Raw genomic sequence first — 24,493 nt, forward strand, 5'->3', positions numbered from 1 at the left:
GTCAGTAATAATGCCAAAATTACTTATAGTGTTTCAATCATGTTCTGCCCAAATGCAGGTCCTTGATTCAGCTCATTGTCTTTTGATGCTTCAGAATGAATTGCTTTCTTAGCAACTTTTTTGTCATCAGTAGTTGGCATTACCTTCCGGTCTCAGTCCAGGGTGAAGAGGCAAGTCCTGAGTGTACCTTAGCAGAAATAGGACTTATACCAATAGTATGAGTTTTTATTCTGAATCACATGCAATCTGTCCAGGCAACTGAGGCAACTGGCCCCCATTTCCCATACTCATCACAAGTTCAATCTAACTGCAAAACTAAATAATCTGCATTTTGAAAGTTTGATAGTAGCCCTCCTCTTTGGTCTGTTAGACGCAATATTGGTTGCAGTGACAAATAGAACATAGAACATAGAAAAATACAGCGCAGTACAGGCCCTTTGGCCCTCAATGGTGCACCAATCCAAGCCCACCTAACCTACACTAGCCCACTTTCCTCCGTATGCCTATCCAATGCCCGTTTAAATGCCCATAAAGAGGGAGAGTCCACCACTGTTACTGGCAGGGCATTCCATGAACTCACGACTGGCTGAGTAAAGAATCTACCTCTAACATCAGTCCTATACCTACCACCCCTTAATTTAAAGCTATGCCCCCTCGTAATATCTGACTCCATACATGGAAAAAGGTTCTCATGGTCAACCCTATCTAAACCCCTAATCATCTTGTATACCTCTATCAAGTCACCCCTAAACCTTCTTTTCTCCAATGAAAACAGCCCCAAGTGCCTCAGCCTTTCCTCATACGATCTTCCTACCATACCAGGCAACATCCTGGTAAACCTCCTCTGCACCCGTTCCAGTGCCTCCACATCCTTCCTATAGTATGGCCACCAAAACTGCACACAATACTCTAGATGCGGCCGCACCAGAGTCTTATACAACTGCAACATGACCTCAGGACTCCGGAACTTAATTCCTCTAGCAATAAAAGCCAGTACGCCATATGCCTTCTTCACTGAACTATTTACCTGGGTGGCAACTTTCAGAGATCTGTGTACATGGACACCAAGATCCCTCTGCTCATCGACACTACCAAGTATCCAACCATTAGCCCAGTACTCCATCTTCTGTTACTTTCTGTCTACTGTTTCGCTTTATTTCTTGTGCCTAGATTTTCAGCCTCCAGATCTTGGTATTAGAAAAGGCCTTGCTGAATACTGAAGGGCATTTATGAAGCAAAAATGATTCCTAAATTGGGTGACAGTGACTGCTTTTGGAGAGGCAGGCACTGTCTTATAAGGTGCTTCCAACTTAGTCTGTAGTGCACCCATCTTGTGAAGGACGTGGCCTCCCATCTATTATGGCCCTGGACAAGGCACCAAAATTATGTTCTGATCTGGTTAAAGACCAATAACTTTTTGTTTTACATAGAGAAATTTTGAGATCCCTGGTCCATACTAAGGATAAATACAGATGATTTATCATTTTCAACAAATTTCACTATACACACTAGTAGGTTAAAACAAGTTACATTACAATTTAAACTCTCACATTCAGAATTAATATGAGCTAAATATGAGTTGATAGATAAACTGTGAACGAACACCCCATGGTATACAAAAAGCCACAGATACTTTAATGCGGATCGCACAGATTCCTCAGCAATCTGATAATTAAAAATGACATTGTGGACCACCAAATCTCATTAAAATGTTGCCTGCTTTAAAAGGGATGCCAATTCTTCACTCTTGAAGATCTAGCTTTGAAAGTGCTTCGAAGCTCAATCCATCAGCAACCACCTCAATAACTGCTCACATCCTGGTTGTTCGATCTCTTCCCCGAGATTGTATGCCTGAGGTTACTCACTGAGACTTAACTCATCGACATAGTCAGGCTGCCAAGCAAAACGTTCCAACCCAAGTAATGCCATGAGCCAACAGTTAGCCCACGTAGATAAAGGAATAGCCAGAGAAGGAAATATACTCTGTAAGTAAATTGATTGGAGTACCTGAGTGAGAGAAGCATCTCAGGTTCACAACTATTTCGGATATGTATTTATAACTGATATTTAGAAGTTTAGTAAACGCTGTGAAGCTTATGTCATGGAGATCAAAAACCTGGAATCATCTATGTAACAGTTATCTATACTTTTTAAGCATTAAATTAGATAGGCTGGGTTCATAGATGATTAAGGGATCATTTGATCCCTTAATCTTGGAATTTTGAAAGAATTAATTGTGCGAATAGATAGAAACTGATGTGCAAACAAAAGGATGTGACCTTAATATCAGAGATAAGCCAAACCTTAGTTCAAGTGTGGAATTCCCTCTAACATAAAGTAGTCGACGCTAATTCAATTAATAATTTTGAACCTGACGTTCATGAAATGCCAAGAGGATCAAGAGCAGTGAAACCAATGCAGATACATTGAATGAGGATATACATCATCCATGGTAACATTAAATGACAGAACAGGCTTGAGGATCTACATGGCCTATTCCAGTTCCAATATTCCTCAATCTTAACACTTTATTTAACATTTGCTTTGAAAGAAAATAGCATGTAAGGGTGTAGTGATTGGACCCAGGTGGACCTTGTTGATTATGAGATCCTTGATTGGTGTTGCTAACCTGGACATATCAGGGAGTTCTAGCTGACAGATATGAACAGAGGATTCAAAGTCTCTTGTCTTTCAGGGACTGACTCCAAGCCAGCTGACCACAACCAGTGTACTCTGCGCATGTAAATGAAGGGCAACTGAGTAATGGGATATCGGCCTCTGTGCACTTACTTTAAAAAAATGAACATTTATGTTTAAGTCAATTTTAATTGCATTTTCTATGGCTCAGTAAGTTTACTGAGTGAATAATTGAGTCATACATCCAATAAATGTTCAAGATTTAATAATAATTGGATTTTGCGACTTTGATGTTCTCAGCTGAGGCAATAGTAGGAATACTTCTATCTCACTGTGTTAAGAAGCAAAAAATACCCTAATCGAGTGTCCTGTCTGAAAGATTGACTCTCCTGCTCCTCTGATGCTGCTTGACCTGTTGACCTTTTTCCAGCTGCACATTTTATCAATACTCAAATATCTGCTCCTGCTTACATTCTAGTGATTCTCATGAAGCTATAGATACTAGGTGAAGTTAAGAGCAGATTCAGCTGTTATGTTCATTGTGCTCAATATGTTGAGCTAGTGTTGCTGGAAAAGCACAACAGGTCAGTCAGCATTCAAGGAGCAGGAGAGTCAATGTTTCTTATTATTCCTGATGAAGGACTTATGCCCGAAACATCGATTCTCCAGCTCCTCGGATGCTGCCTGACCTGCTGTGCTTTTCCAGCACCATGCTCTCAACTATAATCTTCAGCATCTGCAGTCCTCACTTTCTCCTTCTGCTCATTGAACTTGTTTAAAAAAATAGAGTTCACCACAGGTGGAAGGTGGTCATGACACAATGTTATGAAAAAAATGACAATAATTTCAAGAGAAAAAGGGAGACAACATTAATAACGCTGAAAAAATTGTAGTTTTGAACAAGATTTATTTTTTCTGTATTTCAGGGCCAGCAAGGAGCACAAGGTCGTGCATTGGAAACGGTAAGCTGTATATGTAAAAGATAACTGTGTATTCAAAGTTTGTGCGAAGATTTGTAGCTCGGGTGCTTGTTGTAGTGGTTCTGTTCGCTGAGCTGGAAGTTTTTGTTGCAAACGTTTCGTCCCCTGGCTAGGAGACATCATCAGTGCTCTGGAGCCTCCTGCGAAGCGCTTCTTTGATGTTTCTTCCGGCATTTATAGTGGTTTGTAGAAACCGGAGTTGTTCATATGTTGCGCTTCCACTATAAATGCCGGAAGAAACATCAAAGAAGCGCTTCGCAGGAGGCTCCAGAGCACTGATGATGTCTCCTAGCCAGGGGACGAAACGTTTGCAACAAAAACTTCCAGCTCGGCGAACAGAACCACTACAACTGTGTATCAAATTGAAGAGTTTCTCTCTAAAGTTTGTTTTTAAATTTTAGCCATCTCATTTTCCTTGCAGTCTTGTGGCCTTATTGCGTATATACGAGAGAGCTGTCGTAAGTAACAACTGTTTACATTTACTTCTTCTCAGTGTTTTAAGCTCCAGTGTCACAATAAATTTGGAAAATTTGAGAAAGTTATTGTACTTGAAGGTTTTCATGGGAATGTGAAATCAAATTATATTTCTTTAGGTTGTAAAGACAATATAATTTTATTTTATTTGCGAGTGTGGATTGAAATAGTAAATGGACTGTTCGAAAATTAAAGGAAGGATTGACTACACTTTTAAAAAGCAAATTTTGAAGTTTATTGTAAATTATGTTCACATTACTGCTTTGGTCAAGTAGTGGGGGAGTCTGTTTGTAGTTGGGCCAGCACCAGGGTGTGTGTGCAAATTGAGAGCACACCAGCAACAGGTTGCTGGTTAATACATGGAGTTGTGACTAATTAGGAATGACGAGGGCCATCAGTGTAATGACAACTGACTTCTGTCGAGCTGAGCAGCTTGTGAGTGTGTATAATACTGGCAGAAGCTTTTGGACTGCTGTAAAAGACATATAATGTGGCTTTCCCTCCAGTTAAAAAAACGTAAAATCTGAAGAAAATTACTTTCGCTCACCAGTCACTTTACGCTATGGCTGTTAACAAGTATCTAAAAAGATTTGTAGTTTCTTAAACATAATAATGACTTCTCTTCTGTGAAGAATTGCAAAGATCAGAAAATCTAGGAAAGCAAAGAGATTATTTATGCAAACCCTGTGGATCGGAACCATTTAACTGCTTCCCTAGTTTTCTCACTCCAGTGATATCTCCAATGACCTTTTTGTCTTTTTGTTTCTGTATGTGTATGCTGTTGGAGAGAGTTCATAAGGGGGTTACATATGACGGCAAATGTATTTTCTCTACCAGTTATTACACTGGTGTTATCTCAGTTTTAATGGATAATCTCACAAAATTGTGTCAAGGAATTTTATACAAGCGGGTTTATTGTTTGGACAGAAACAGAAGCAGTTATAAAATAATTCAGTGATCAACATTCCATAATTCCACAAGGTATTATAATTTATAATTAATATCCTAATGTAGAAATTGGACCTAGCTGGCTCATCTGGGGTTTGCTGAAAGGTGAGCAGCACAGATTATTAAGTGAGTAGAAACATTTAGCTTGCAGACAGATTTTGTTTCCTGTGAACACTTCAGTCACCATCTAATTCCAAATTAAGCACCAAAGCTAATTGCTGCATCTCTACCTATCCAGCAGAAATCAATTTAACAGATATGGATTCCTGTGATCTCCCAGACTTTGTGATTCAGATACTGAATGTTTTAACCAGAAAAACTAACGAAGGACCTTTGGGCATGACTCTCTTTGCTCTTGTGGAGTCAAAGAATCAGAGAAGAGAAGAAGTGATCAAGATGTTGAAACACATGAAAAAAGCTGAAGCTTTCTCTTCAAATTGCATGCTTTCTACAGCATCTCCTTTAATAAGGAGAAAATACTACATTTTGTGGACTGTTGTCATTCAAGTTTGAAATGTAATTTGGGGTTGGTTTTTAAATCCAGAAAGTAGATAACCTGCCTTTGCATCATGTTTTCTCAAAATGCTTGACAATAAACTGATGAAATACAACAGAAACAAACATAAAGGAATGGCAACCTCAAAGCTAAACTCAAGTAACCTTCCAGTTTGTACCATTGTGTCTACCAGCCCTTCCTCCTCATCAACCTCAATACTAATAATTGATTGAAGTGTTCAATCCCACCACTTTTCAAAAAGACTGAAATACTGTTCTTAAGATGATGGACTATCCAACCACAGCTTTGTAAACCAAAAAATACCCTTCATGGTACCATAACTAAACCTTCCTGAGACTTTGCATTCTCACATATTTAGGTTAAATTAAGTTACATAACCATTTGTAAAATGTAAAAACCAAAAGAACTGCAGATGCTGTAAATCCAAAACAAAAACTGAAGTTGCTGTTCTGAGGATGGATCACTAGACCCTGAAACATTAACTCTGATGTTTCTTCAGTGATGCTGCCAGACTCGCTGAGCTTTTCCAGCAACTTCAGTTTTTGCGTATGTAAAATGTTTTTTTAGATACCAATAGTTAGCCGATTGATTATTTTAGTGGTTTAAATGGACAGGTAATAATAAAAATTGGAAATTCAGTCATTAATATCACTTTTCTTTTCTTCTTTAGCTTGTTGTTCACAAAGTAAGTAATCACTATAGAGCTTTACAAATTAAAACATTTGCCAATTCTTTGAATTCTGACCCTTGCTTGTTTGAATACATGACACTTATAAAGGTTTTGCTTCTCTGCATTGTTCCAGGAAGAGGAGAATGCCCAGCATACCCCACAGAGTTGGCATTTGTTCTGGACATGTCCGCAGATGTTACACCAGCAATATTTAAACGGATGAAGACCATTGTAACTAATTTTGTCGAGGATATTAACATCGCTGAAAGCAACTGTCCCACTGGGGCTCGTGTCGCAGTGCTGACCTTCAGTAATGTAGCAAAGCCTTTCATTCGATTTTCCGCCTTTAAGAAGAAACAGTTACTGCTGAAAGAATTAGATGCACTGGCACACGAAAGATCGAATGACAGACGGAATATTGGCAATGCCATGGAATTTGTTGCAAGCAATACATTTAAACGAGTACGAAACGGCGTCCTTGTGAAGAAAATAGCTGTCTTCATCACGAATGGAGGGTCACAAGACACTGAGGTCTTACCTGCAGCTGCCTCTCAGCTCAGTGCTTTCGGCATCACTCCAGTTATCATTTCGTTTAAGAACATCCCAGAGGTAGAACAAGCTTTTCCGGTGAGTACAATTATTATATACACATATGCTTTTAACACACTCTTTGCTGCTTTGAAAATGTAAAAATTTGTTCGGCAGAATGTAAGATGAATTAGAATCAGAATTATAAATGAGAATAGGGACATAATTTCATGGCAATGTTTCTTGGTTGGCACTACAAGTTAAGTCTGGCAGCTCCATGGAGCATTAGTTGGCTGGAGGTGGGACATATTCTCCTCACACAGGTGGATGTCAGATTGGCCAGTAGTCGCAGCACTGTCACTCAAGGTGATAGGACAGCTGGGACTATACATAATCCATGCTTCTAAGTGCCAGCAGCCTCGTGCCAGGTGTCTGTGGTGGTATCACAGCAGTGACTGGTGGGGACACAGTCAGATTGGAAAAGCCAGGGTGGTAAGGAGCACACAATCCAGATCTGTGGAGAAGGAGTGTGCCCACAATCAGGAAAGGAGCCCAATGACAAAGGGGCTCTCCCTTTTCCCACACAATGCCTGTGTGCAGGCTAACCTGCAGGGCTTCCCCTCCATCCTTGACTTCCTCCCAGTGACCTCAGAATTGCAACTGCACAGGAAGTGACCCTCATTGGCCATTAATTGACCACTTAAGGGCCTGAATTGCAGTGAGGCTGCCCTAGACTTTGCCTGCTCTCTGTAAAATTTCAGACAGTTTGGAGGTGGTTGGATGGGGAAATTTCACAGTTCCCCTGCCTGCAAGCCCACGGCAGCTATCCATGCAATTCCATCTTTAATTTTCAAGATTTATTTCATAAAACCTCTGACACATTCAGACTGTGTGTAAGTTGGGAAAGTTTTACTTCTACATATATCTCTGATGTGCTGCATATTGCTTTTTCTTAAAAAAAAATCATTTTGGAGATTATATGTCTGGAAGAATAGATCTTAAATTAGTTTAAAAGTACATTTCAAGTCATTAGCATGCAAAATGTAGAACTTGTGTTGCTGCTTAGCATCTGACTAATCTACATTACACATTCAAGAAGCATCACAACATACAAACTAAATGCAAGTTTAGATTTCCTACTGTTTTAGTTCTAGCTGTTCATTCACTGTAGGCAAAGGAAGTATTGTGTAAATGTTACAAACATCAACATATAAACGTGCAAACATTTATGAGATCTCAATGAGATCAGTGTTGTGGGAATAATGGATAATATTTAGGGTTAGGAGAGAGCTATTTATACCCTTTTTTATAAAGAAAACTAAAAAGAGAAATATAAGCTAATGCTTCCAAGTATTTAACTTTTTTTAATCTCTTCTGGCCCAGGATCTAGTTTTTGACAGGCTTCCCAGTTGCCAGAGTGAACCAGATCAGCCTACAGGTTAAAAATGTAGATCCATCACATGTCTAAAATAGGACCCTGCTTCTTTCCAATGGGCATTCTGCTCTTTGGGTGAAAATAAGTTAATATTGGTATTAACCCAGAAAACGCTGGAGAAACTCAGCAGGTCTGGCAGCCTCTGTGGAGAGAGAAACAGAGTTAACGTTTCGAGTCAGCTATGACTCTTGTTCAGTATGGTTTATAATGTTGGAAAACAGCTTCTGCCAGGTGGGGGCAATTGTGATTGGAGATCATATTTCTATTGCAAAATTTATATGGTTACATTTACAACCATGAAGATTTTTTAATTTTGATTTTCTTTACATTTTTTTTCATAAGGATGCGGTGGTTGTATTACCAAGACAGCAACAACGATCCCAAGAATTGTTAAAGCAAGTCTTTTTATGTACACTTTGCTATGGTATGACTTTAAGTTTTTGAAGCCCTTATTTATGCATGCCTTTTAATAATACAGTTGAAGCTTAGGCAAATATATTGCTTTATGGAGTGAATTCCTGCAGTCTTTTCCCAAAATCTTTCAATATCTTGTTTAACAAAATAAAATGTGGTTATTATATCTTGTAATATGTTAAAAAAAAGGGATTTTTAATGCTTAATATTTCTAAATTGCTAACTAAAAGGCATATACATGTAAAGAAAAAGATCCTACCCCTCAAACATTTTGGCCTTGGTTTTGCTCCTGGGTAATGAGCACAGAGTTGGGACAGTTCTGGCCTCTGGAAGGCTAATGCTAGAAAATGTACCCCAGAAATTGGAACTTTTATTCTGAAGTGGAAGATTTCTTGGGAGTTGAGCTGGATGACACCAGAATAAGTGCGGAGATTGCTAGATATGGGGGTGAACTGGTTTCCCATGCCCCATTCTTTGCAACACATACCTTTCACTCACTCCAATGGTTACTCATAATCTCTACGCCAAACTACACCCTCCATCAAATCCCTTCGTCTGTCATACCTTGCATGCCAATCTGTCACCATTTGTCCATCCACAATGGGTCCTCATATGTTCCACGTCAACCTATTTCTGCCATCCGCATCCTCCACCCACTTCTAATGAACCTATGTCAATGCAGTTCCATTTCATGTCGATCCATGCCATTGAAATCACTCTGTATCCAACATGGACAAACCTCCCGACCTACAATAAAAGAAAATAGGGTAAAATTTGAAGTGCCTATTGCAGAATTTTGCTTTCTTTTAATTAACTCTCATGCATAGGTACAAATTATGCAACTTGAGTTAAACTTTGTAATCAAATATTGGAACAAATGCTTAATTTGACTGTATAATCTTAGAAAAACAAGTATTATAAATCATAGGTTCACTTAGTAGAGACTGTAACCGTCTGTTGATAATTGCCAGCATCACACGGTGAATTGGAAGTTTGTGAAATTAGTCGGGCAGCACTAATCCAGTAATAGTCACCTTCAGGCTGATGTCAACAGACAGAGAGTGGAATAGCAAACAATATTTTTCAAGTATTTTAAAGGGAAGATTTTAAAATTCTTTGAAAGCTTGACAGTTCTTTCGATGCTTTCAATAGTTCTTTTTGACAGCTTCACCTTCACAATTTTGGCAGATGCAATTGTTAGTTCCAATAAGCTTCACAATTCCAATGAGCTTTTTTACTTTTTATTCACATTTATGCCAGCTTTTGATAATCCTGAAGGCCATCTTGCCTCTCCCAAAAAGCAATTGACATCTCCCAAAGGGCATCTGACCTTCCCCAAAGGTATCCTGGGACTATGTCCAAAGGAATACTGTATCTCTCTGAAAGAGTCATTGGATATCCAAACAAATCTACAAAGTTCCATACTGTTCCTGCCAAGTCCAAACTGCACCCATCATAATTCCGAAAATGTGACTTACCCCCATTCTTACTCTCACGTGAAATGGTATATGCTGAGTTTGGGCGGAGAACTTCAAATTCTTGACTTTGTTCACCATGTTTACAACGCTTTGCATTGTTGTGAAAAAAACTGTCCTATTAAATAAGTTGACATTTTCTTATCTTTCTCTTACAGATGAATGTAGTCCTGCTGACCAGTGTCCAAGGAGACTGATCCCAGTTCCTATTCCAGTGAGCCTGGACATAGCCTTTGTTCATGATAATTTACAGCAGATGGAACCTACCCAATCTGAAACAATGCAGCATTTTCTGAACTCAATGCTTAATCAGTTTGTCAGCTCTACAGAAACTGCAGCCCCCGGTCTTCATCCCCGGGTGGCTCTGGTACAGCACACACCAAACTACACACCAAGATATGGGAAAGATCCATTTAACCTAGAGTTTGGCGTTTTGGATTACACTGTGAAAAGACTAAAGAAGAGACACATCCATGACGCATTTAATCAGCTAGAGGGCGCCACTGGCATTGACAGTACCATTGAATGGACCTTGAAAAATTTCTTCTCAAATCTCACAAATCAGAGAACTTACAAAGTTATCTTTACAATATTTTCTGGGGAAACAAGCATTGATGAGAAGAAATTATTGGAAATATCCCAAGAAGCAAAATGTAAAGGTTTCACGATATTCGCACTGGCCCTTGGGAAGGTATCCAATGCCACATTCCTGAAGGAGTTTGTCAGTTTTCCTTTTAATCAACATTTACTTCATTTGGATAGAGCCCTGGAGGCTGAAATTGAATACGCACAAAGGTTTGCTGTGAGTTTTCTGAAAAATCTGGCAAGTAAGTGCATTTACAACTTAGGAAGTTTATATATAAAGTTGTAGCAGTGTATGATAAGCACAAACATGACTGCTTGGACAGTATTATTTTCATTTTCATTTAAGTGAATTGTTATTTATCTGAATGGATATCAGTTATTTATTGAACTTGATACATCTTTGAAAACCTGTTTATTTACTGGACCTGTTACTCCTTCAGTTGACATGGCAATGAGCATTTTCAATCTTCCCATTATCACACTGTGTGACACACAATCCCTAATATTGTACACAATGTTTTCCCAAGTATCTTACCACGACATCATGCAGCCTGGCCAATAGGTCCCAATAAACAGAACATATCTTTTCAGGTACCTTTTATTTTACCACAAATGCATATTTCTCATAACCACTGTGATAGTTTAAACAAAAGAAAAATACTTCACCACAGCATAATTCATTTTATATACAGCATTAACTCCTGTGTCTTTTCTAGATTTTATTTGAAGGCTTAAATCTCTCCCAAAACCTAATACTTTCACCCAAGGCTCTGTGAGCTATATTTGGATTGTATTTTCTGAACATCTGGAGGGATGCAGCAGTTTCAATCAGCTGCATTGAGGGGATATTTTTCCCTAATTGCTAGAACATTCCAGTAGCTTTGGAAAGCTTTCAGAAGCTTGACAGAGATAAAACCTATGTTACATTTTATTATAAGAAAGGACTTGTGTGTTTAAGAAAACAAGAAAAAATGATAGTTAAACTGGTAATGTACTGGTTTTGAGTTGCATAAGCCAAACTATTTTTTTCAATAAAGTAGGGAATTTAGGTTAGACTAAGAGAGGAAAAAAAGAATGGCAACAGTACTTTCTGAATTTATTGTTAATTCATTTTTAAAACATCAGTTAAATGTTAAAGTCAACAATTGATTTGCAGCTGCCAGTTAGATCCCAGCATGTGACGTAAATTTTCATTTCGTTGTTGGAGAGATACTGAACAGCAGTAATTGTAACAAGTTACAACAGATCATCAGTCATCGTGGATATAATGTTGGAGTCTCTTTTCCCAAGGTAGAAATGTCAGTTATTAGGGGACATAAGTTTAAGGTAAAATGTGGTGAGTTTAAAGGAGATATGAGAATAAGTTTTTTTACATAGAGGATGGTAAGTGCCTATAATCTGCTGTCAGAAGAGGTGGTAGAAGCAGATACAATAGAAACATTTAGGAGGCATCTTGACAGATACATACCTGGCAGGGAACAGCAGGAAACGGACCGCAAGAGGCAAAGGGTTTATAGTTTAGAAAGGTGTCATGTATCAGCACAGGCTTGGTGGGCCAAAGGGCCTTTTCCTGTGCTCTACTGGTCTTTGCTGTTTGTTCTTTGTACAGCAGGTTACAGCAAATCCACAGCCATTGTAATAGGTTGCAACAGATTAACAGCCTGATCCTTTCAACCGCTAGAAAGAAATATTGAGCTGCCTGTGTATAATCAGTAGCTGATCTGCTCGATCAGTATAATGATTTCGCTGAAAGTGAGAGCAGAAATCCTAACTTCCAACGTCTAAGTGACAAAGAGAGACAGACATAAAGAGTAAGGTTCAGGATTAGTTGTGCTGGAAGAGCACAGCAGTTCAGGCAGCATCCAAGGAGCAGTGAAATTGACGTTTCGGGCAAAGGGCTTTCGGTGAAGGGCTTTTGCCCAAAATGTTGATTTCGCTGCTCGTTGAATGCTGCCTGAACTGCTGTGCTCTTCCAGCACCACTAATCCAGAATCTGGTTTCCAGCATCTGCAGTCATTGTTTTTACACCATAAAGAGTAAGGTGTGCAACAGTTTTTTTTCTAAATTCATTCTAATTTGAGTTTTGCTTAATGACAGGTATGATGTGAAATTGGATTCAGTAGCATATTGTGGCTTTCTTTTGGAAATTAGAATGGTGTTTGATGTGTACATTTACAGTTCCGGTAGAAATTGTTACAGATGCCATATTGTTGAAGGTGTTAGCATATATGTCTAAAGTCTGCAGCAAGTAGATGGAATATGATACCAATCAGCAGATTCAATCCCATTTTGAAGATCAGTGTCAATGCCAACATGGTTTCTTGACCTTGAACAACCAAACATGTATTAAGTGTATTAGGGACCAGACCAAACCCCCTCAAAACATGTCAAGGAGGTAGCGTAGGCACTTTTTCTTATTTTAAAGGCAAGTGTCAGGTATTGAGTTCTGGATGTAAATCAATTGGTCAAACTATTAGATTTGAAGCAAAACACACTCCATTCATACACTACAGTTAAAATAAAACAAAACAGAAAAGAAATTGGAATAACTTAAACTTGATTGGAAAATGTAATGGAATAAAAGATTATTTAATTATTAAACAGTAACAGTTCCTATATAATAATATCCCATAAACATACCCTTGGCAAAGGCAAATTCAGTGAAATACATTGCCTCACAGGCAGTTCTCCATTACAGGAGGAAAACGATCATGAGAAAACTCAGAGAGAGAGTAGAAGAGAGAGCTGTACTGCAGCTTCCAAACCCAGCTTCAAGACCCCAGCAGCAATTGCTCCTGAAACCTTAAAACTAAAGAAACATCCTGGTTCTATGGAAGCTTGACCCCACCCAATCAAGCTGCTTCTATTGTTCCAAATTTAAAAAAAACTCCAAAGCCTCACAAGCTTATTTATTGAATTGGTTTCAAACAGGCAGCTAGGTACCTCTGTATTAAAATCTCTCCAAAAAAATCAGGACAAAATACACCTTTTGCTGCCATAGTATCATCATGAGCAGCAGGAAGGACCAGCCAGATCCATAGAATTGCTAGTTGATTTCTTCTGCCGGTTCATGTAATTCGATAATAATTTGGTGTTTTTTCTTTTACTAGTAGGGGAAAGAAATCACAAGTGAAAGTAAATTATAGGGCCCTAAAAATAATCACAATTGATGACAAAGTATATGACAAGAAATATTGGAGACTTGTGAAAAAGTGATAGCAGTAACCATGGGTGACTTTAATTTACATGTCAACAGATCAGATTGACAGTGGTAACCCACATAAGAAAAACACAGTGAAAACAAGAAATGTGGGAAATCACAGCATGTCAGGCAGCATTGTGGAGAGAGAGCAAGCTAACATTTTGAGTGTTTGGACTCCCCCACCCCAGGGAAAAGACTTTGTCTATTTATCCTATCCATGCCCCTCATGATTTTATAAACCTCTATAATGTCACCCCTCAGCCTCCAATGCTCCAGGGAAAACAGCACTAGCCTACTCAACCTCTCCTTATAGTTCAAATTCTCCAACCCAGGCAACATTCTTGTAAATCTTTTCTGAACCCTTTCAAGTTTCACAACATCCTTCCTATCGGGGGAAGACAGGAATGAGCACAATAATTACAATCACAATCCCCCACTTACTAACATGATTAACCCTGCACACGTTAACCTTCTCTCTGTCATTATCATATTGTCATCCCCAATATAAAATTATGTAGACCACCACTAAATAAGTACATCTATATCAAGTTGGTAAAATAACTCCACATTGCTTGTAAATGAATCGCCCTAATGGATTTCCCTAGCGATGGTCTTCCCTGGGTATTTAAGACAGAGATAGCTATGTTCTTGATTAGTAAGGGAATCCAGGGTTATAGGGAGAAGGCAAGAGAATGGTGTTGAGAGATATATCTGCCATGATCGAATGTTTGAGCAGACCCAATGGGCCAAATGGCCTAATTCTGCCCCTATATCTTCTGGTGTGTGCCTTTGCTGCCCAGTTTCCTATTTGTTGCAGCATGGATGTTGTAAGGCTGGTAATCTTTAGTGGAGGAGACTGTAATGGCCTAGAGGACAACTCTGAACTCAGAAGACCTGTTTTTAGAGACCACCGCCTTGGTGTTATAGGGCACTGGAGGAGTGGCAATACCAGAATGTTGATTGTTGCCTTCCTGAGAAGGGGCAGCAGGTTCATGGTTCTCAGCCATTGAAACTTGGGCAAGGCACTGTCCCAACAAACTGAGCATTCTGTTTGAGAATATTTGTTCAAGTGCTGAAATACCCTGTGAGCCCCTTTGAGCAATGCTATCTGTTGCTGTAGTGACAGTAGTTTGATCATATTTGGCAGCAAGCTGACCCTGTGTGACTTACACCCATGTTTCCAAGCAACTCTCAAGCTTAAGGTTACAAAGGATTACATATGATATGTGACAGCTAAACAGGCCATTCAGCCTAATTCGTCCATACTACAATTGAGCCTCCTTCCATCATTCCTTACCTAAATCTAAATTTTTAACTATCTATTCCTTTTCCCCTCAAATGCTTGTCAGACCTCACTTTAACTGTGGCTATGTTATTGACATCAGCCATCCTCTGTGATTATGAGCTCCACATTCTTACCACTGTTACAGTGCAGAAGCTGCTTCTGAATTCCTTATTGGATTTCTTGGTGACTACCTGTTATATTGATGACCTCTCACTATATTCTTTCCCATAAGAGTAAATATGTAAATATTCTCTCTGTATTCACTCTGCCAAGACCATTGATAACTTAAAATGCTTCTATTAGGTCGCTCCCTCAGCTTCTCTTTCAAGATAAAAGATCCAACCTGTCAATCCTTTCCTGAGCTGTATCCCGAATTCTGGTATCATCCTTGGAAGGCTCCTCCGCACTTGCCCCAGTGCTACAATATGCTTTTTATAGTATAGTGGCCAGAACTGCATGCAACATCCTAAGTGTGATCTAACCAATGTTGGCACATTTTTAGTTCTATTCCTCTAGAAATAAAAACTAATAATGGATTTGCTTTTTTAAATAGCCATGCTAACCTGTGCTGCACTTTCTTGTGATTGGGGCATTTATGCTGCACAATCCATAGTTACTTACCTCTATCAAGCCTTATGCCTTCTGATAATGTTACCTCCTAAATTTCTTATCGAAATACACTAACTATTTATGAGGATTAGCCATCATTGTTTCATTCTGCATTTATTAATATCTTCTGCAGCCCTCCTCAGTATTTGGTATCATTGCAAATTGAAAGCGTTTTGTTTTTTATTCCATTGTCCAGATTGTTAATATTAATTATGAGTATAGCAATCCTTATGAACACTATTTCCTATTTTCTGCCGCTCTATAACAAATCTTTACTTACCATAATTTCTTTCTGTTCTGAAGTCAGCTAGTCTCCAAGGTACAACTTGTCCCCTATTCTCTGACCATATTCATATGAGATATCTTATTGAAAACCTTTTGAAAATCAATTTCAACTGCTACATAATCATTCTCTACTCACTCTTTTACTTCCTCAGAAAACTCAATGGTCAAGCAAGATTTCCCTTTTTAAATCTATGCTGACAATTCATTGTTCTCTTTCTCACTTGAAAATATTACTTATTTCCTTTAGTAAGGATTGCATTATATCTCCTCTTACTGATGTCCAGAGGATTCCAGAATTCATTGTGTTCTCCTTCCGAAATATAGGATTTACATCAGCCATCTACCAGTCATCTGGTACATTGTTTTTATAACAAATTTTTAAAAATGACTCTGCTACCTCTTCCCTAGACTATTCTACAATATATTGAAGAGATCCATCTGGACCAGTTGGCTCTGTCCTCTTTGAGTTTGTTTAAGTTCCTTGTATAATTGTACAGAACTTGAGTTTTTCTGAAAAAGAAAAAAAAAACATTGTGTTGAATTTTTTTTGTTTTGCTCTCAGGTCAATTGGTAAGAAATATCAATGTAAAAATTGCTGATTTGTTGGCAAGTAGATTCTGATTGGTAGATGTTATCCCATAGAGGATGCACCGGTTAATGAAAACCGAATGTTTACTGCCAAATGCTGTTTAATGTTGAAACATGCATTGCAGCTCTTCTACTCTCCCTGTTCTATTTTATTTTTCTAAAAATATGTTACACGGAGGGACCTCAATAATCCGACAATCGATTAACCGAATATCGGATTATCTGAACAAGATTGAAAGGTCCCGATGCTTGGCTAACTATGTCATCCGGCATTCGATTAACCAAACGAAATACTCCCCGCTCATGTCCTTTGGATAATCGAGGTTCCTCTGTACTTAACACATTGAATATCCAGACTGATTTGATTTTTCTGCAGCCATTTCTCAGTGTGTTTAACTGTGAGTCGTTTCTCCCAATGTCTGCTAGCTCCTAGTATTCTTGTTTTGTTATGGACAATTCGTAAATTGTTATACAGACATTCAATTTTTTTTTATATATAGGAATTCCTCACATTTTATACATAGCCATCTTTGTGGGGTCCAGTTCTGCAATTCCATTTATTCTCCTTGATGTAAATTTTCTCTATTACCTTCTTCTCTCCTATTTCTGTTTTGTCCTGTTTTGTTTACATTTCTTACAGATCCCATTTTTCAATCTCACTAATTCATACCATTTCTTTGTGCCATCTCCCTAACTACCATTTCCATTACACACCAGTCCTAAACTACTTCCTCACTACAGTTTTCTCCTGGTCTCAGAACAGTGTGAATCGCACAAATTGAAGTACCCTGCCTAATTATTTCTGGATTCTTGTCCTTAGTTGGAGAGGATGCAGTCTATGTCTATTCCTGTAATTATGGAATCTGCGATTAATTTCACTTATGCTCTTTGTTCACCCATGGGCTGACTTTTGATTCCAGCTTTGGTCTGCTTTGCGGCATTACTCCCTGCTATCTTTCTTCTTGTCCTCACAGGTTGTGAGTATAAAGCACTGGTTGGACAGGTGGCAGGAACTCCAACTCTAACTCAACTGTATCCCTGCTACCGAGGTCCCTATCAGTCATTTCAACTCTTTCTAGAATTTGTGTTTTCCACTGGAGTGTGATTATTTGCTGGATAAAACTATCCAGACTCTCCTCCCCATTCCTTGTGTATTAGCAATGCCAATTGTGTGAAAACCCAGTAGAACACTGGGATATAAGTTCTATTGATAGAGATTGTCAGTAGGTGAGTGATGGGGTAAGGTCACTTAGGACTATCTGACAGCTGTGATGTTTTTATTTGATCACAGGATGAGGTGTCACTGACAAGTTCAGCTTTATTGCTTATTCCATTATTGAGAAGGTTATGGGGAGTCACATTTTTGAATTGTTGCAGTTCATGTGCTATAGGGAAACTCAGAGTGTTGTTAGGAAGAGAGTTCCAGGATTTTGACTCAGCAATAGTAAAGGAATAGCAACCAAGTTCCCATGTCACTGGAGGAACTTGAAGGTGTTGGTGTTGCCTTATATCTTCTTGCCCTGTCTTTTGAAGTGGTAATGGTTGCAGGTTTGGATGGTGCTTTCAAAGGAACCTTCAGAATTTGCAGCAGTGTATCTTAAAGATGGTACAGACTGTCATCACTGAACATTTGTGATGGAGGAAACTGCTTGAGATGGTGAATGGTGTGTCAGTCACATAGGCTGCTTTCTTCTGGATAATGTTGAGTTTCTTGAGTGTTGTTGGAGCTGCGTGATCCCAGTAGGAGGAAAGTCTTCTGTCACACTCTGGGCTTGTACCTTGCAGATGTTGGACACAATCTGCTCTCTCTCTCTCTCTCTCTCCACACCTTCCCTGGAGTTCGACAGAGGGGTGTACCCTAAACCACCCCACCCCCTTCCCCAGATAACCTCTGACACACTTTTGAAGCTAAAGTATTTATACTGTTTTAGTTTAGCTTCTGGTCAGTGGCATTCCTCGTGATGATGATAATTGGGGAATCAGTGAAGGTAATGCCATTCAGTGGAGGTGCTTAAATACCCTCTTCTTAGAGATGACCATTATTTGATACTTATGTTGCATGAATGTTGCCCAATGTCCATTTATCAGCCCGATCTGGGATATTGCCTAGGGTTGGCTGCAGGTGAACATAGATTGCTTCATTATCTGAAGAGTTGTGAATACAACGAAAAATTGTGCAATGATCAGCAAACATCTCCACATCTGATCTTATGATAGAGAGAAGGTCATTGACAAAATAGTTGAAGATGGTTGGGCCTGTGACAGCACTGTGAGGAACTCCTGCAGCAGTGTGGGCCAGATATGATTGACCTGGAGAAATCTCAACCATCTTCCTTTGTGCTTGGTGTGATCCCATCGGAAAAGAGCACTTCCCCAATTTATACTGACTTCTGTTTTGCCAAGGTGCCTGGATGCTACATTCTGTCACATGCTGCCCTGGTGTTAAAGGCGGCCACTGTCTTGAGCTCTTGTTGATATTTGGACCAAGGCTATATTAGGTGCTCATTTATATAATTTGAAGCTGCATTTATAGACCTCAAACATTGATGCAAAGTCATTGAACCTCTTATTATATTGCATCTTAATATTTGGGGCTAGACTCCCAGTGTTGAACTCCATGGCTGTCTATTCTCATTGTCTTTTAGTGTGTTTGAATGATTTACTGGCTAATACAGAGCATCTCTTCTACCTACTGTCTCCTTCTCCTTCATCAAGATTTCACCTTTTATCCACATCAGGTTGACTTCATGTGTCATTACCAGCAACTTCTCTAGCCACAATTCATCCCTCCTTTAAGCAATGCAGGCTAGCATTAAGCAGTACGGGCTAAGCTTCAGTGGTGCCAGACAGTCATGTTTTTGATCAGTGGCTAATGCCTGCAGCAGATGAGCAGTGCTGTTAGCCTGGCTGACAACTGTAATGTGATTGTGACAAAGTCTGTGTGCTGCCTGCATTTCAATCATCAAATGTGGATTCATGAACTAACGTGTTCTCGCACTCACTTCTGGGAGCTGTCCATTGTCGCACATGTGGAATTTTAAAACCTTTTCTGAGGAAAGCAGACAGGAAGGAAGAGGAAATCTTGGGGTTGAGAGCAAGAGGGGTGCAAAATAGAAGGAAGAACATAGATGTACAGCACAAACAAAATTGTACAACTTTAAAAAGAGGGATAGTAATAAAGGAATCTGATAAAAAATCCGATGAAACAAAAAGTTAAGAAACGTGTTAAAAAGTAAATGGAATGCTTGACTTAAATAGCTGTTTTAAAAATTTTGTACAGTGTACATTAAACCATTGTAAATAACCAAGGAGCAGCGAAATCAATGTTTCGGGCAAAAGCCAAACATCAGGAATAAAGGCAGAGAGCCTGAAACGTGGAGAGATAAGCTAGAGGAGGGTGGGGGTGTTGATTTCCGCTGCTCCTTGGATGCTGCCTGAACTGCTGTGCTCTTCCAGCACCACTAATCCAGAATCTGGTTTCCAGCATCTGCAGTCATTGTTTTTACCTCATTGTAAATAACCAGTTATATCTCAGAGTACTGTGTAATTCTAGGCACCACACCTTATGGAGGATGTCAAGTCTTTGAAGAATATGCTGAAATGATTTACCAGAATTGTACCAGGGATGAGCAACATCAGTAAAAGGAAGAAAGTAGGAAAACTGACATTATTTTCTTGGATCAGAGAAGGCTTTGGGGAGAATTAATAATCAAGACATTGAAACGTATAAGGGCTTTTGAAATGATGAGTAAAATATTTTCATTGGCAAGTAGGCCATTAAGCAATTTACACAGCCTTAAAATTGCTGGCAAAGAACCAGAGAGGAAAATAGGGATATTTGTTTTCTTTTAAATCAAGTTATGACCATCTGGAAATATGTAGTGGGCCAGGCAGCATCAGTGGAGAGAGAAACATAATTAAACGTTGGGTCAATGACCTTTCATCAGATACGGGAAAGAAAAAGATTTAACTGACTTTATACAAGTGCATTAGTGGGATAAAGAGAACAGAATCCAAGGCAAGATGGAAGACATGTGAGATTACACAACAATCTACATAACGGTGCAAGGTAAAAGGAGATAGTATATGGACAAGAGAAGAAACAAAGGATGGATCTTGAGGAACTGTAATTTGGTTGAAAGTGTTGAGTCTGCAAGGCTGGGAAAGGTTTAATTGAAAGGTGAGGTCATATTCCTCAGGCTTGCATTGGATTTCATTGGAACAGTGTGGAAGACAGAGGACAAAAAAACTCAGGGTCAGTACGGACAGAGATTAAATTGATAGGTGACAGGAAACTCAGAGACACCATTACAGATTGAATAGAAATATTCTGTAATGCAATGAGCTTGCCTGTTTTACTGTTTTCAATGTCAGAAAATAACACAAGGAGCAGAGGATACAGAACTAAATTGAAAGAAATATAAGTATATTGCTGTTTAATTTAGGGTGGCACAGTGGCCCAGTTGTTAGCACTGCTACCTCACAGTGTCAGGGACCCAGTTTCGATTCCACCCTCGAGTTACTGTCTGTGTGGAGTTTGCACATTCTCCCTGTGTCTGTGTGGGTTTCCTCCCACAGTCCAAAGATGTGCAGGTTAGGTGAATTGGCCATGCTAAACTGCCCATAGTGTACAGGGATGTGTGAGTTAGCTGCACTAGTCAGGGGTAAATGAGGGAATGAATCTGGGTGGGTTACTCTTCAGAGGGTCGGTGTGAATTTGCAGGGATTCTGTGATTCATCTTGAAGGAATACGAGAGGCTTTGAATAGGGAGAAAGTAAAAAAGTTAGGGGTTCATCTCCTGCATTTAAATAGAAAGGGATCTTGATAAGTGCAAGGGATTGATTGAGGAGTGGACCAGGATGAAATGGATGCAGTGGTCCCTTTGAAATGCTGAGGGGTGATGGCTCGAACAAGACTCACTCAGAGTTTCCCCTTCACCCTACATACCACAGTCCTCCACAATCAATGTTTCATCCTTATTAATATCTCCCAACTCCTGTGTGATGTCACCACCGAAGAAATATATCCCTCCCCTGCTTCTGTGCTATAATATTCTATGGTAGCCACATTATTCAGTCTTTCTGTATAAATCTGTGAGCAACATCATCAGAGATTAACTTGCAATTCTTAAAAGGCTATACTTTCAAATATTTACAGCTGTAGCCTTTGTGGGTATGTTGATGGTGAAATGGTACCATTTAAATTGTAATTACAGGGTAAATGCTGAGAGGATGTTTCCCCTCATGAGAGTGACTAGAAGGCATGGTCTCAGGGTAAAGGGCTAACAATATGAGACTGAAATGAGGAGGAGTTTCTTCTCTGAGGGTCGTGAGTCTTTGGAACTGCTTACCACTGAGAGCTGTGGGTCAGAGCCCTTGTGTACATTTAAGACTGAGAGAGATATATTCTTGATCAAGAATCAAGGGCTGTGGGAAAAGTGCAGGAAAGTGAATGTGAGGAATGTCAGATCAACTCTGATCCTATTGAATGGTGGAACAGGCTTGAGGGGCTGAATGATCTACACCTCTTCCTATGTTTTATGGTTCCAAGACTTCTATGATAAATGAAATGATATATTAAATCATGCTTTCTTTTCTTATAATCAGTGACCAGAAGCAGAATTTTAATATCTCTTGATGTTTTATTGTTTCACCTGGGGGCATATTTTATTTCATTATGTTGTTTTTATCTCCCCACATCTAATGCCATGCATGGGAACCTTTTTCAGAGATTTACTTTGTTCCTGGTGCCTTACTCTTTTGCCCTAACACACCTGGATAAATCTAAGCCTCTAAGGTCACTCTATTTAAATATTTATAATTAAAAATATTTTATCTTTCTCTATACCATGAATTCACAGAACCATCAAGGAAGGGTTCTAGCAGAAATCCTGCCAACTAAAATAATCCTCAATGGTGGTATGACACACAAGTCAACACAGTGTCCATTAGCCAGTACTTAGTCTGTTTTTCCACACCCTATCCACAATCCTAATTATAGTTCTGTACTATCAATACAGATGGCTGGTAAAGTGTGCCAGAAACATATCCAGCCTTTTGCTTCGTCCAAGAACTGGAGAAGAAATTCAGTCATGAAAAGTATTTACATTGTATGTAGATACTCATGAGTACTGCTGGGTTGTCTTTTGAGACAGGAGTTTCCTCATTTCCCCTCCCCCATCTTATCCCAGTTCTAACCTTCCAACTTGGCACCGCTCTCATGACCTGTCCTACCTGTCCATCTTCTTTCCCACCTATCCGCTCCACCCTCCTCCACCATCTACCTCCATCTACCCATCGCACCCCCACCTCCATCTACCCATCGCACTCTCAGCTACCTTTCCTCTCCCCCTCCCATTTATCTGTCCATCCCCATGGCTCACAGCCCCATTCCTGATGAAGGGCTTTTGCTTGAAACTTCAATTCTCCTGCTCCTCAGGAAGACCTGCTGTGCATTTCCAGCACGACACTCTCGACTCTAACCTGCAGTCCTCACTTTCGCCCTGTCTTTTGGGACATATGTATCACTCCTTATCCCCAGGTGTTGCTAACATTTCCTTTCCCCTTCATCAGTTCGACACTTAGCATTCTCTCCCTTCCCATACTTTCCTGTCACTGTCAACTATCTTTCATTTATTATCCCTTAATGCCATCAGCTCTCCCTTTCTGATCTCCTTCATTCCCATTAATTTCCCACCTTGCTTTCCCGTGTTGTTGACAACCTCTCTTCACCCTTTCAGCTCCCCACTTTACCATTAGATTAGATTAGATTACTTACAGTGTGGAAACAGGCCCTTCGGCCCAACAAGTCCACACCGACCCGCTGAAGCGCAACCCACCCAGACCCATTCCCCTACCCCTAACACTACAGGCAATTTAGCAAGGCCAATTCACCTAACCTGCACATTTTTCTTCCTGAATATCACTGGACGGAATGAAAGTAGATACTGCATACTGCAAGTAAGTAGATTTAGATTTATGTTTTATTATCAGGTGCACTCAAACATGAGTACAGGAGTACAGTGAAAAGTATACATTGCAACGTCTTAGGAACAAAATCTTAGTTACAGAAACAGAAAAATAAAGAAATAAGTTAAAAGGTTCAGCGTGACAGTTTTCTTAGCATAAAAGTAGCTAAATGAAGTTAAAAAGTCAAACATGACAGTCCTTTCTTACGCAGGAAAATCATCGCTTTTGCCCAAAACATCGACTCTCCTGCTCCTCAGATGCTGCCTGACTTGCTGTGCTTTTCCAGCACCACACTCTTGACTCTAATCTCCAGCATCTGCAGTCTTCACTTTTGCCTGGTCCTTCCTTAAGCCTTGGACCTGCAGAGCCTCCAAGGTGGGCTTTACCCAAGATGACATGCTTTTCTCTGCACTGGGCACGCTTTCACCCACACTGGGCTAAGACCCGCCGGTGTTCACCAAGCTGCCTTTGCCACCCCGACCATCAGTACAGACCTCCATCGGACAGGCCAGGTGGAGGCCGCTCTCAATGTCCCAGATGCCCTACTTTGTGACCGGCCACCGCCAGATATTTTGTGTTTGAATTCTAGTTCACTACGTTGTAAGAACTAAGTTTTCTTTCCTGAGGTGGAACATTTGTGGTGCTGAGGGGAAAAGGATTTGGTTTGTACTGACTTTGTCAGCAAATACAGTCTAGTGGAACAAAATACTAAAACGTTGATTGCCAAAATGAGACGTAGATAATTGGCATATTTGTTGTTACAAGATCTGGAAATAATTTAACTGAGAGCAATAATAACTGAACCAATCTGAAATTCCTATAGGAAAAATCAGAGTTTCTACATGACAGCCTTTAGGAAGTTTACTTCCTGAGCGCAGTGATTCGGAGCATC

The 24,493-nt window shown here is 39.6% G+C and overlaps 1 protein-coding gene across 2 annotated transcripts in view; it reads left to right on the forward strand.

Annotated features, from left to right (window-relative positions):
* col6a4a (collagen, type VI, alpha 4a) overlaps positions 1-24,493 on the forward strand; it is a 147,942-nt gene that overhangs the window by 110,322 nt on the left and 13,127 nt on the right. For both annotated transcript variants that reach the window (XM_060850256.1, XM_060850255.1), the window contains exons 31-36: positions 3,564-3,599; positions 4,039-4,075; positions 6,227-6,241; positions 6,360-6,853; positions 8,532-8,613; positions 10,237-10,905. In XM_060850256.1, the coding sequence (XP_060706239.1) occupies positions 3,564-3,599; positions 4,039-4,075; positions 6,227-6,241; positions 6,360-6,853; positions 8,532-8,613; positions 10,237-10,905 (1,333 nt within the window). The remainder of the gene's footprint in view (positions 1-3,563; positions 3,600-4,038; positions 4,076-6,226; positions 6,242-6,359; positions 6,854-8,531; positions 8,614-10,236; positions 10,906-24,493) is intronic.

The sequence above is a fragment of the Hemiscyllium ocellatum genome, chromosome 34 (genome assembly GCF_020745735.1).
Source record: "Hemiscyllium ocellatum isolate sHemOce1 chromosome 34, sHemOce1.pat.X.cur, whole genome shotgun sequence".
Lineage (NCBI taxonomy): Eukaryota > Metazoa > Chordata > Chondrichthyes > Orectolobiformes > Hemiscylliidae > Hemiscyllium > Hemiscyllium ocellatum.